The sequence below is a fragment of the Erpetoichthys calabaricus genome, chromosome 3 (assembly GCF_900747795.2).
Source record: "Erpetoichthys calabaricus chromosome 3, fErpCal1.3, whole genome shotgun sequence".
Taxonomy (NCBI): Eukaryota; Metazoa; Chordata; class Cladistia; order Polypteriformes; family Polypteridae; genus Erpetoichthys; species Erpetoichthys calabaricus.
The window spans coordinates 41,522,290-41,537,548 of NC_041396.2; the positions used below are offsets into that span (position 1 = coordinate 41,522,290).

General features: G+C 36.7%; 1 protein-coding gene across 2 annotated transcripts in view; it reads right to left on the minus strand.

The window, feature by feature from the left end:
• foxp4 (forkhead box P4) overlaps nt 1-15,259 on the minus strand; it is a 239,519-nt gene that overhangs the window by 129,392 nt on the left and 94,868 nt on the right. For both annotated transcript variants that reach the window (XM_028796682.2, XM_028796680.2), the window contains exon 3: nt 8,058-8,147. In XM_028796682.2, the coding sequence (XP_028652515.1) occupies nt 8,058-8,147 (90 nt within the window). The remainder of the gene's footprint in view (nt 1-8,057; nt 8,148-15,259) is intronic.

Here is a 15,259-nt window from a genome sequence, read left to right on the forward strand (position 1 = left end):
AAAAAAAATTAATTTGGTTAAAAAAATCCAGATATGTGCAACTCCACTATTTAGTCTTGCATGCATATAACATTACTCTGGCTTTCAGCAATATTTTATTCATATGTTATAAAAAGTGTTTCTTGAGAAAAGGTGGATCATCCTATGCTTCTACTTTGTATGTCTTTACCAGTGAATGGTTCTTATTGGTACTGATTTTTATTTTAGGACACTTGATATGTATTGCACTCCAACATTCTTAACAGAGGCCAATATGAAAATACACTGTCAGGCTGGACTAGTCATGGAACTAAGGGAATCTATATAGGAAAGGACAGAGAAGGCTCTTTTTCCTTAGGAGACTTTGTTCCTTTAATGTGGGAAGTGACATCCTTCACATCTTCTAAAACTCTATTATGGCCAGTGTAATTTTCTATGCTGTGGTGTTCAGGGCTGGTAACATCACTTCAAGAGAGGCCCACCAAATCAACAAGCTAATTAAAAGGTTAGGTTCAGTTATGAGATGCACCCCAGACCCCCTGGAGGTCGTAGCAAAGGATGAAATTAAAATAAAACTGAGTGTGATTATGAACAATGTTGCACGTTCTCTATCTGACACACTAACACTGAGGACTTTTAGCCAACGAATTACTTAGTGGAAGTGCGTCAAGAAACTTTATTTGAGGATCCTTTATATGCCTCAGCAATATGCCTGCATAATTTGTCACTGTGACTGTAGCTGCCAAGTCTGAAGTTTTCAACCTTTTTAAATTTTCTTCCTTTTTTGTCATTCTGGTGTGTGTATATATATATATTTATACATTTATCGATGTACAGTATGTATTTATTTATTTAAAGAGCCTCTGTGAAAAGCCAAATTTCCACCTGGGAGACAAATAAAGTAATACCTATCTATCATTATCATGAATCTGAAAATAATGCATGTTCAAAGCACAAAGATGGCTGTGTAATCTACACCGGGTGTTACCACTACAGTTGATGAGTCTTTCCTAAATAGCTGAGAGAATAGGCTACAAAATACTAGTTTGAAATGGAGACTAAAGGACATAAATATTAAGTCGAATACTGCTTTAAGAAAGGTGGAACCAGAGAAAGTTTCCACTTAGTGCAGTTAGTATCCAATCAGTGTCTTGCTTTGTTCTACTCAGTTCTGCATAATTTTAATTGCTCCTCCTTTTTGGTAACATGGGTAGACTCCAAAACAGACAGGCTAACCTCACATTCTTAACATTAACAAGAAGGTATTCAGCAAAACCAGTTATATCACTAAATCTTAAAGGGCTTGTCAAAACTATTAAAATAAATGTTTCATTGTATTTATGGAAAAACAGGTTTTTACAACCAATTTGCACAAGAGGTATTTGGGAGTGCAAAGAATGAGTTCTATGAGAATGTCCAAGAATGATCAGCAATATAGCAGAGGATTCTGACTCACTTTCATGGCTATACTTCAAATTGTGTGTAGAATGCCTCAGGTTTGTAGATTTGCTCAGCCCAAGGCTTCCCCAGGGTATTGTTTGAGCAAGGGTGAAAGCTTCTGGTCCGTACATAGTCTGTAACTTTGATGAAGTTGAGTGCTGACTATTGCTGCACTAAAGTGTGGTTAAATAATAAAATCATATCGCAATGCAGAAAAATACAAATGTGCAAATTGATTTTTCCAGTTCCACATTTTTGCAACACATCAACACTTTGACAATGTGGCATAATAAACTTCTGTGTAGAACATATTCTATTCATCCATTTACTTATTCCAATGCAGAGCCACAGAGATGATGGGAGACCAGTCCATTTCATGGCACACCCTTAAAACACAAACAGGAATAATTATGAGTAAAAAGTAACTGCAGTACCTTGAGAAGCACCCATACTGAAAGAATGAGAGCTCCAAACACCACAATGACAGTGACAAGGTCAATATTTGAATCCATTCTCTTATAAATTTGCTAATGTGCCATTCTAAAATGATAACTGAACATGAAAAATGTCAATTGAACTAGATGCCTATTGCACTTTTGTGGGACACCACCTGTGTGCACCACAACAATTAAACAAACTGAATGAGGAAGAAGATGAAGATGGCATGATACAAAGTAGATACAGCATACGGGGTACAGGGGACCAAAAAGCAGTGTGGCATGTGCTCAAGTACTTCATGAAGACATATCTGTGGTTTGCTCTAGCACAGTACTAACAAGTTGCATAGGCAGTTGTGAAAGTGATGTAAGTGTTTTACTCAGCTATATAAAGATACCTGGCAGGCATTTATGATCTGGGATACATAGAAATGTGATGGCTTTTTAAATATCTGGATGGAAGTGGAATATTCAGTAAATATGATATGAGCTTCTTCCCTGATAAACAAATGAATGATCATGTAACATGAAAAATGAAACAATTAGAAGCACAGGTTCAAACACCTATCATCTGCAGAAGATGAGGAACAGCTGTCCTCAGCTGAATTAGATAAATTCTTGGATTACTTTATTCACATGCAACTCTAGATATTAACATTGTAATGCAATGCATGTCTCTGATGTAAAATCTGTACCAGTGTCAACATAGTTTTCCTCAATAGAAAGCTTACATTCAAAATTATCATTCAGGATTCACAGTAAATAGCGCTTGAATTGCAATTTTTGTGCACTGTGATAAAGATTAAGTGTTAATACTTCAAATTATTATCCACACAATTTCTACAGCAACTCCTTTTCTTTATGTGGAACCACTAAACCTCCAAAATGTAGCCTGTGTACATTTTCTTGTGTGTACTGCATGCATAAGTCATGCCATATTTTTTGTCTCAAAATAATATTATCAAAAATAAAAAAAACTGCACTGGTCTTATTACTGGATTTATTATCATCACCTTAAGAATATTTCTGTAGTTTTAATCTCTAAGGGTCATATGCCTTGCTTTTGAGCATGCATTTTGTTAAGGTCCCCTCTTAGATGAATGTAGAAAGTCAACTCACTAAAGTAAACCAACACAAAAATGGGGAAAAATAATTCTGCTTATGATTATGCTGGTGCAAAGGTACAAGTAAAGAATTGTGGCTGATCAAATATGAGCTGATGCTGTAAATATCACTAAACGAATGCCTGTGCCTACACCGTAACAGACTGGTATCAGGCTTGAGAACAGTTTTTGACTTGAGCACCGGTGCTAGGATTGTCTGTATTTCTGCTTGTGATTCAAATGGCAAAGATGATATTAAAAAATGGATGTTCATACAGAATAACGTAGTCCCTCAATACACTTGGACCATGGTCTAGTTTCCAGCTTCAAAACTTTCTCAGTTCAAATTTAATTGTTCTCCAGGTTTCTGAGAGTTTTATCCACACTATCTGATTTTACCTCACATATCCAATACAAGCTATTGGGTGAAGTGCTTTTCCTAAATGGCAGACATTTCTAAACTGTTCAGGTGAGGATGTGTATGACAGTGTGCTTTGCTATAGACTGGCATCCTATTAAGGGTTGATTACTGCCTTGTGCAAAACGTACCAGAATAGTCTTTGCTTTCCTGTGATTCTGTAATGGAATGAGGATTCAGAAAACAAGAAAATGGATGAATGAAGGATTGGTTAAATACTTTTTTTATCCTTATTATCAAGTACTAAAAATATGTAGGCAGCATGGTGACACAGTAGGTAGCACTGCTGCCTTAGATCTCTACAAAATTCAAATTCTAGTGCAGTCACTGTCTGTGTGGGATACATATGTTCTTCCAGTGCCCCTAAAGGCTTTTTCCAGGTATTTAATTTTTTCATCATCCCAAATAATTGCAGACCACTGCGAGTGAAAGTGCCATGTACACAAGAGTGCACTGCAACAGATTTCCTTTTGTCAGATATTTCTGAGACAGGCATAGGCTCCTCACAGCTGTAAAAACCAGATTGTGTGGTTTCAGTAAATACAGTCATCATAAAAGCTTCTACAGTACTACATTACTCCTATAATGACTTTAAAGTATTTATTTCAATACATAACACTTCCCATCCTGGATTTGGTGACACTTAAGTGAGTGGACAGAAACTTAACTAGAAACAGAATGCCAAAATACTGTAGATGTGTTCCTAAAGAATTTTTACAGTGTCGGCAAACATGAAATAAGCAGAATGAGAAAGGAGCAAAATCCAAGCAGATAAGCATATCTCTAGTATACAAAGTCAATTATAACACAAAAGACTTTAAACCATACAAGTAAACAAATGTGCAACGAGAAGAGATTGAGTTTACAAAGTGTAGGAAACATCATGTGTGATAAGTGTGCCAGGTGTCTGATAATAATCAATGGAGGTGAGTCCTTTCCTGTTATACCAGTTAATGAAGATTTCACCACAAAGAGAGAGTGGGTGGTGCACAATGATACTACACATCTGAATTTCTGCACTCTTGCACTCACCAAGTCCGTGTCAGCATTCCCCCCCTTGATCTGCACTTAAAGTACACCCCTATTAACATCTTTCTCACACACCACTGGCATTGAAGATGAGAGCAGCCTTGAGAGCAGGCTTTTTTGGCCTTATACAACTGTCTGTGTAAAAAAAAAAAAAAAAAAAAAAACTCCAGCCCCCAAGTTCAATCTAATTAGTATGGTTTGTTAATTAAATGAACGTGGCACTAACGAGTAACCTGCTGTTCCTTGATAATGTTAATTAGCCCAAAGGGAAAACCTCTCAACAAGGCCATTTAAACTGTCAGACTGCATCCTGGCTTTATTATTGATGATTAGAAACGTCAGGACCCCCTCCTATCCAAATAACTTGCTGGATCACAGGAACCTGGCTCAAGATGCTGGCATTTGCTATTGCTTTTAAGACCTATGCCAGTACCATACAATGAGATGGGCAGAGCAGAGGTGCTGGAAGCTTGTGGCACAATGCCAGTTTTTGCATGGCCACACTTACTTCCCTATACTAAACAAATCATATAACCCATGTTCCTCACAGCCACAGGGAGCTCATTCATTTATTCATTCACTCCTTTTTACGTAACTTTTTGTCCTTCCATATAGTAAATTTGTGATGCACTCCCTCACAAAAGGTCCACACACAAAGCACAAGGATTGCAAACAAACATATTTCAGTGGCCAGACGCCTGCTAGCACAAAATGCTTCCTCATTCCCAGCGGAGAGGGGGGTCTTAAAATAAAACATATGTTTGCCGGTAACTTTGTTCTTTTATACTCTGCATGAATCACTGCATGGAGGCCAAATTCTTGGCCATTTAAATCACAGAAGCAGCTCAGGGTGAGATGTCTGATGAAAAATCTATAGTCTCACTTAGAACTTGTGAAAACTACTGCGCTCGAATCCACTTGCAAAATTCCTTTCAAAGCAAGCCAGGATTGAAAGTCACAGTAGAACTTTTGCACACTTTCCACAGATGAAACCCTAAAGAATGACAAGTATTGACCTGCAGCATTAAGCAAGCTGGGGTGGTGGGTGGAGTTCATATGTGGGACTCAAATTATCAATACCTAAGTGGCATTTACTGCTTTAACTTCATCTGTTTTATTCTGACTTTAAACATATGGCCACAAGTAATGGCTTCACGTTCAGGGTTTGTTCCTTCCCTGTGTCCACTGTTGCTTAGATAAGCTTCCTATTACAAGAAGACTGCTGGAAAAATGAAGGGATACACTGAAGCATTCATGTGGCAGACTATTAAGATAAAAATCTGTATTCTATATAGAGTGCCTTACATACTGAACATCCTGCCAAGTCCTTTGTTTTTACACTACATAATCTGATTGGCTCTTGTTGTGCTGTCTGGAATGTCATTGGTTTAAATGACTCTCTAATTCTAAGAACATCTTCACAGCCACCCAGCCACAATGATATATTAAAAAAAAAACTCAAACCATCTATGCATTTTCTACAAATACAGTTTACTGTTTAGAGGCAAGGAGAAGGAATGTTTATTCTGGCTGCAATGTGGGAAACAGTGTAAAGTAGGGTGGTAGTCTATAAAAGGCAAAAAAACGTTAATTTTAAAAATGGGTTACAATTTGATTTTACAAGATTTAAATAAGAACCACACAATAAGCGGATAAATAACTCAGTTAAAAAGACCATAGTAGAGAAAATGTGATCTTTCGTATTAGTAACTCTTTGCCACTAGATTTATACCCTTGTTTAATACACTGCACCCTAGTGGCAAATGTAGGGGACTATGAAGCACAAGGCATTCAGACTCCGCTACTAAAATAACTTTGTATAACTTGTCAGAGCTCACATTGTAATACTATGGAAGCAAGTACTACTTTACTACTACCTGGTGTGGTGTATAGAAAGCAACCATCTTAGCCTATCGAACCAAAGGAGAACTCAGTTAGCTCAAGTGACTCATATGGCACAAGACTGCAAGAGAGTATCTCTTCCTAGCAGTAGGCTCATTTCACTGGAGCCCTGGTGCACCTGTTAAACGGTTGTGCATTGTAGTTTACTATTAAAAGATGCTAGATAAAAGCTTGCTTGTGATCTGAGAACAGTGACTAGCTAAGAATAAATGTGATCTGCAAATTTTGCCTCCATTCATGCACCCATTTTTTCAACCTGCTTTATCCTTTATAGAGTTGGGAACATAGCAGGTACAGGGAAGGAAACAAGTTTAGAAGGGATGGCAATTAATTCACTGGAGGAAATTAATCTAGCAGAGGAATGTGATGAAATGCTTTGATATGTCTGCTATGATGATGCTCATTAACAAAGATGCTCCATAAAAAGTAAGTTTAAGTTATTTTCTACAACTGTAGCACTGGCTGATAAAGTGACTCACTCGGCTCCCTTAAGTTTGTCAGTAGTGAGGGCTGAACTGTCAGCCTTGTCCTTTATGGTCCATGTTGCTGAGAATTATATACTAATTAAACAGAAGTTTGTAATGTTTTCAATAAGCACTTTTTGATATACTGTAGATCCTTTCTATAGTGACTATTATGTAAAGGTCTTTTACAAGTACAGATCTACAATCCAAATGCTTTCTTGTGAAAAAGAGAGCACTAGAAGGTTCATTTACCCTAGCCTAATATCTTAGCCAGTGGGATAAACTTCCTGCAAGAGTACAAGCTTCCCTTTATATATTACCCTTCTTCAGCAAATATCACCTCTAGGTTCTTTCCACAATTCCACATTTCTCCATATAACATCAAAGTTTTGATTTACTTTGTTCAGACAGTGAATTAACAGTTGGCTCAACTGGCATCCATTTTTTAGATTCATAATCCAGAATCTTCACTAACAGGGAAAACTCTATGTGAATAAAAACATTGTTTTTCCACCCTTTTTAACAATTGGGCAGGTAAACTGCCACATTTAGGATCACTCATTGAATCAGAGATGGTAAATAACCAGGTAGCCTTTCAGTTTATAATATAATGGCTTTTCCACAAGTCTACATGTATTTTGAAATTAATAGGGACAATTAGAGGTCTGCCTTACATTATTTTCTCCTTGACTGACAAACAGATGCTCAACTGATTTTACTGATAAAAATGTCAAAATTATCTCACAATTTGCACTTCCAGGATTAATGCACTAAGGATTTGCATGAAACTGTAGCATTCAAATGGCAAGCCACAGAATACACCCAGTGCTGAATAGGAAACATGACGCATTTCGGACATCAGACTGCCTCTTCATTAACTTTAGCACCTGGTTTAGGTATATTTACACCTTCAACTCAATGTTAAGAGTCTCAGAAATCTTATGGTGTGACTGATGAGACATCAAAAATTCCTTTTGAGAAATACTTTCAATCTAAACAGAATTCCCAAATGAAATGCATGAGATGAAATTTTACTGAGATCCAAAGAGTTAAAAGTAGGAGCATTAATCCCCCACCAACCCCGCCTCCTGCCAGAAAGCAATGTGATATTACAGTAGGCTGTTCCTGATGTGAGCATGGACCTGACCTTCAGCCGGGCGTGTGAGGCGAGTGGCCTCTTCTGGTGCAAACGTGTCAAGCCCCCCAATCTGCCCCTCCCAGCCTAATCAGGCGCCGTGAACACAAACGCTCGCCCCGGGACATAAGGAGGTGAACCTGCTCTGACCTGCACAGCTGCTTGCTTGTTCTCATTGCTGCTGGGAGAATTCAAGCCTGTTGCTTGCTGGAGAAGGAACTGACGCGCTGCCTGCAGAGCCTGAAAAAGACAGAAACAAATGGATGGGTTAGCTGTCCTGTTTTTGCAATATTGCCATGTCCCTTTTACAAAATATAGGATGCTAAAAATGCAAGGCCCGAAAGCACAATAAGTTAAATAGTTGTCAATATGTTTGCTGTAAGTATTTATTGTGCTAACCATAAGGAGAGAGAGAGAAAACCTTAAATGACAAAATAACAGTGAAATGTACCACATTCCTTTGCTAAAGAATGAGAAAGAAGTGATTTTTGTATTTCAAAACCATCACAGAATAAGATATATGAGGTGTCAATAGGCGATTCAGTTTTCACTGCATTTAATGGCAACACCACATGCATTCCAGCTTACAAGCGCCACTTCTTAAATAAACCATTTCCATCAAAGCTAGAATGCTCAATCCAGTTTGTTTCAGCTAAGCCTGTGTCTTTTCATTTAGTTATTACACACACACCTACCTACCTGTCCCTAAAAAGGCCAGAGAAATATGAGAAGTGAAAATTCTGAATGGGTCCATTTTCTTTGTTGTAAAGTGTGCTGTATTTTACATATGTGACTTCTAATAATAATGGCAATGGAGCAAAACAATCAGTTTTCTCATGGTAAACAAGAAATGCACTTTAGGAATTCAACCATTAGCAGCACAAAATCCCAATACACATAGACCACACAAATGGCACATAGTCCTTGCTTTGACTGAAGCTTTGTGGACTTTTAAAATGAAAGCTTTGATTTTTCCAGACCTGCCCCTTAATTAGATGAAAATCTGAGTGGGGCTACATGCAGTAGATACACCAATAAAACACTTCCTAGATCAGATGCTAGTAAGTATAGGTGGGTTCATAATTTTGGGCTCCTATAAAGTCCATCCGGGCTGCATCAGGTGTAAAGTTGCAACCTTGCCTGATGGGTTACTAATCTATCCATCTCCCTTGCATACAAGCTCAGTGCATCTAATTTGCTTGCATTTGGCTGTGTGAGTAAACTGAAGCACCAAAAACACAGAGACAGAGGTAGAATATGCCAACTTTAAACAGACAGTGACCAAGCCAGGAATCAAAGTAGGTGCCTGGAGCCATGAGAAGTAAATAATTAGCAGGTACGTTTATGAGAACATGGTGGATGGAGTAAATACAAGAAAACAAAGCACTGACTGTGGCCCAGAAATGGATAGATATATATGACAAAATGCTGCCAAGTCGAACCAAGTTTAATTAAGCTGCACAAATTATGTCATACATTTGGGAGACTCACAAGTGTGCCGTTCTGGTCACCATACTACAAAAAATACTGCACTAAAAAGTGTGCAGTGGCATGCATCCCCAAACTAAAGAGCATGTCCTACTAAACCTTGAGCAAAACAGGCTTCAAAATTATCACAGGCAACAATTTCATTAAATAGTGAATCATATACTTGAAGATACTGGTGGCAATTAAGGCAAAGTGCATTTAAGACTAAAGTCAGGAGGAACTGCTTCATACAAACAATACAGTGAATACTTGGAGCAAGTTACCAACTCATATACTGTAGTTGAAGCAGAAACCTTGACAACTTTTAAAAGTATCTGCATGAAACATTGGGACAACTCAGCTGTCAATTAAACAAACAAACTCGTTGGACTGAAAGGTCTCTTCTCATTTGCCAAAGTCCTTATGTTATGTTGTTGGTTTTCTTTAAAATTTTTTAAAGAAAAGAACTAAACACCCAACTTTCAGTACTTCATACTAAATACTGATTAGTATGAGACTGAGTATATACTGATATTTAAAAAAGTGACAAATGCAAAAACAGTTCCATAAAAACACAATTTCTTACAAATAAGAAGCTAAAATACAAATAAAATTAAAAAACAGAAAGGTACAGGGGCCTCAAAGTTGTTCACTGGGTTGGATAAAAATTTGTGCAATAAGTCCACACAATGCAAGGGCTTTATCACAAACTGAAAAACAACAGTAAATGAATTCTCTTAAAGTTGCATGTATATTAATTAACTATGCAAATATTTTAAAAGAAAATACTTTTAAATATCACAGTAAAGTTTACAACAAAAATGAAAGGATGCATATTTCTACTTTCACACTTGCTGAACAAATAGAACAAAAAGTAAAATAAGTATTAAGCAAAAAAAATTCTACTTCGGTACAAGAAAATAACAAGAACCTAAGTGCTGCAGTGCACTTAGTTCAATCACTTTGTGGTTTTTTATTTTATTGACCTCTCAAATAAATAAAATACAGTTTAAGGCGATACCCATACTGCTATATTGTAATTTAATAATGGCATTTTTAAACAAAAACTATCTCCATCCATACTAGCATTTTCATATTGTTTACAAAAGTATCTCCATCCACAGGTTAACACAACTGGACAGAGAAAATCCCCTACACTGGGGCATATACGCATAGGCAGAAAAATGTTTCAAGGAATAGAAACACCTCAGACCACAAGATTTATTGAACAGTAATCTGAAAACAGTAGCAGTCCATCAATTTAAATAATTTGCCTTTTTCTGCATGTATACAACATTAAAACTGTACAAAATGCAAATTTAGATGCATACAGACAAGCAGCACAACAAGCACCAAAAAACACAACTCCTTAATGCCCATTATGTTAGAAAATGGTTTACATCCATGAAGTGGAATGAGATGTTGTAATGAGCAAAATCCAATCAGGGATGGGTGACATAATAAGCATAAATAAATCAATGCAATTACAGTTACAGTTACAATGCATTTCACCCATCGACATTATAATGTCGAGCCGCCATTTGTAGAAGTATATGGCTCTGGAAAGCATTTTTTGAAGAAGTGGTGTGAACAAAAGGTGAAAACGGAGACTTGTGTCTGTCTTTTTAAATGAATACGTAATACTACGTGTTTTGTTAGTTTTCTAAACATGCACGTGGTCTTTGTCCAGCATACTGTGGTTTCGACTACATTACAAAGACATCCAGGTTAGATAGGTTGGTGACAATTTTAAAAATTACTTTATATACTGAGGAAAACAAAAAAAGTAAAATAAGCAATGACAAAAAGTCTCCGGTCCAGAAGAAGGTCCCATATAAAGTTAGTTTCCTGAGATCATGTATATCCACTGTATAGTCCTGGAGAAAGTGATGGATAAAAGAAACTCACTGCATACTTATTCTGTTTCCTGAGAAGAAGTTCCCAGTTATAACAGAATACATGGCCAAAGCAAGACAACACATTTAAGGTAGCAAAACTACATAAACATCCAAGTAGGAGCTACAATATAATATTTTTCGTTTTTCTAGGCCGGAGGCTGGTCATCATCAGAATGGCAGACTGCCAATTCTCTGTCAGCGGTCCACAAGTGCGCCAGAGTTTAATAAACACAATCCCTGCATGAGAAATGAAGAGTTAAAGTCAAACTGGCACCCATTTAAGAACAAAAGGTGACAAACTGCTGATTGTTTACACAGGCGGAATCAGGATGAGCATTGGAGAGAAAGGAAAACACGGGAAAAAAATGCTGCCTCTGAAATCTAAATGAGAGCACAGTAAATCTGTCAGCAGTTGCGGCCTCTGTAAAGCGTCCGCTTTTAAAAAAAAAATCACCTCTATCAAGAGGAATGCAATTTGTTTTTAATCAGGGCATGTGAATGTCAAAATCATTTTAACACAGTGATATGAGAGGGGGAAAGAGCACACTTTTCATTTGTTTAAAATCCTAACAGCTTTACCTTATAAATGGCATTAAAGAAACTAACACTAGGCACCCAAAAGGGATATCCACTAAAGTAAGTTCAAAGCCAACTACTTAAACCACTTAGTCCAGTAAAGGACCATAAGGAACTAGAAACTATGCCAGCAACATCAGGCACAAAGCTGAGGCTGACCCATGACTTGGCACCAGTCCATCCAGGGCACACTCACTCACATATACCTCCACAAGATGCCAAACTTTATGAGTAAAAACCTCCACAAGATACCAAACTTTATGAGTAAAATAATGATATAGCTATAAGGTAAAAAAAGCAAAACTTTCCTGAACTGTCAGATTTATTGGGAGGGAATTATTCAGACAAGACATTGTTTTATAAATGTCCTATAGCTTTGCTTCACCCACACATGGCTTGTATTGACATGGTAGGGGGTAAATACCAGAAAACATTAGGTTTAATTTTTCATTCTACAGTATGGTTAGTATGCATCTATGCATATAGGAATGATTAATACAACAGGCTTTACTTTTTATAGCATCTGTCTACTGCAAATACGATCTTGTCTTTTATATAACTATATTATAATGATTTCCATATCTGTACAAATAAAGCACACTAGCAGGTGTGATAATATCAGCAACACCTAGATTGATGAATCCTTCAGCTAGGTACATCTATGTAAAAAGACTTTAATAAACTGCTTGGTTTTAATTAAGACTTAACAAAATACCAGTAATGACATTTTAAAGTAAGGTTTACCTACAGTGCTTCTATAAGTCATTGCTATGTACCAAAACCTTGCAAAAGATTTAATAAGTGGCTAATAGATCTAAGTCTAATGCAATGCTCATGTTAGATAGAAATGTATTTGTCCCTGGGATACATTTTTACAGAAGCTCATTAAATAAACAAATAAACACACACACAAACACTATGGTCTCAACATTCACCAAAATGATTAAAAAGATAGAAAATTAAACACAGAAAACTTCATAGCCATTAACTCAACACGGCAGGCATGACCCCTTTACTTCTATGATTATACTCTACTGCCATGCAAAACTGGTCAAATGAAAATCTGATTCTTTTTAATATTTTACCAATCTGGACCATTGGGTGGCATTTTCTTATTTATATCATTGACCTCCAGTCCCAGCTGCATCAGCCTTTACAAAAGGAACAAAACTGTATAGTGCAAAGCACTAGTCAGGTCATCTTACTCACTGAGTTAATTCACAGCTATGTGAGCCAAGTTTTTCCTTCTGTTGCCTCTTGAAAGATGGCATAATATCCACTTCAACAACATAACTGGACCACTTGTCTGGGACTCTCAGTATTGTATTTTCAGTCATTTACTTGCTTCTCTTTAGTGAAAGCATTCACTTGTACATATTTTACATTTTTTTAATTCAAACATGTCTCTTAATTACTTTCCAAAGTTATTTGCCAATAAAGTAACTACATAGAGCAAAAACTGGTCTACTTTCTGGAGAGTCTTCATGCTGCTGCCACCTGGTGGTGAACAAAAGGTAGGTGCCTTACCCATAAACTTTTTTGCTGGGTTCCAGGGAGACACCTTCTCCAACTCTGATCTCTAAAGGTTTAAAATAGCTACTGGGTTTCTCACCTTTCACATCTCCAGTCAGTAATGTCAGAGTCCTGAAGTGAAGTACTAAAAGATTGCAGGAAAGCTAAGGATCAGCTGGAAGGACCAGATATACAGTATATAAGGTATCCATGGAGAGTGTTGTCACAAACTTGAAATTGCAAGGAAAAAATGTGGTTTTATAAGATAGACAAGACTTTTATACCAGTTATTCCTTCTAAAAGGTGACCTGACAAAAGAGTTTAAAATTTGGGAGGGAGTTTAGTAGGGTGGGTGTCAACTTCATAAAGAACAAAGACATACATATAATTATGGGTGAATTTTGAACTAATGTTAGCAGGTATTTCTACACTGTACATACCTGGACAAAAGTTACCATATAGTGTAATTGACAACAACATACTGGGGTACCTTTATTTTAAAAACTTCAAGTAAATTTTCATGAGCTGGGCAGCCACCGCTTATCGATTTTTGTATATAATTAATGTTATATATGTAGCAACATCTTCATTTTCAGCTTAACTGGACCATAGGCTTTGCATTGTTATATAAACTGAAAATACACTATTATAAGAGACAACAAAAAAAAGTGCTGCTTCATGTGCAATTTGATGCATGTCTGCTATCTTTATCTATTATATAGCCACACACTTTGTATGGAACTACTCTAGCTATAGTGTATAACTAAATATTTCTGTATGTTCGAAAACATTACCCTATGAAAATGTTTACACAAATTAGAATTTACATTGGTTGAATGTTATGCAAACGAGGAACTGTATTGTGTATGTGTTACTGTGTAAACATATACACACCCAAATACACAAGTAAAGTTATAATTACACATGCACTTTTTAAAAACACAACAGCTGTATCTCACAATCATTACAAGAAAATAAAATATTTTCATTTTTGGCTGTAACATGCATTTTCTTTTTTTTTTATTACTATTCTGTGTCTGCACATCTTTGGAACTACAGAGTCAATGTCGAGGTCACAAAACCGCAGTCAAATTCCAGTCAAACACAAAATATACTTTATTGGCTTTACATAGTTACAAATGTTGCCAATGCTTTTACATTTTGCATATTGTGTGAGCATCTGTATGAAAGATGCACTTTGTGGAAGGCCCACTTTAAATAATATAAATATGCGTAAGTGAGATTTTTCAAAATTGAGAAATGAAGAAAAAGTTGAAAAAAGTGTTTCTAAAAACCAAAAAGGTGCATGCAAAAATGAAAAAATACAAAAGGCAATGAAGAACAGAAGAAACGATAAATTATAAGCACACATTAACATATCACATTAATTACCAGCATTACCAACATTTACAGGCTTTCAATGGCACAGTTTCAGGTCTCTGCAGCACTCACTTTATGATGCAGCAGAAAATAAAATAAAATAAGGCAAGTCTCTCTGTCGAGGGAGGAGCAAGTTTCAACGGAGACACTCATAAATACAGCCCCAGGCTTGTCAGTAGACTGGTATGCATGTATAAAAGAGGAGGGGGAGAATAAGGGAAGGCCACAACCTCTTTAACAAATCATAGACTGACACCTTAAATGAATCGCTCTCCCTTTAAGAGGAAATAACTGGCCCACTTGCAATCAAATCCATTTCAGAAGACGAGAGATGAAAACCAGCTATATTAGAAACACTTGCTATTTTTGCTGAGAGCTTTAAAAGAGGACGGGAGGGTCAGGGGAAAAAAAAAGAGAAAAAAAAAAGTTTTCCACCAACCTGCACGGTCACCATTATTCTCTCTAGCAAAATCTGCAGCTGCAATCCAGTGGCAGAAGCAGCAGAACTTCCAAGTGACC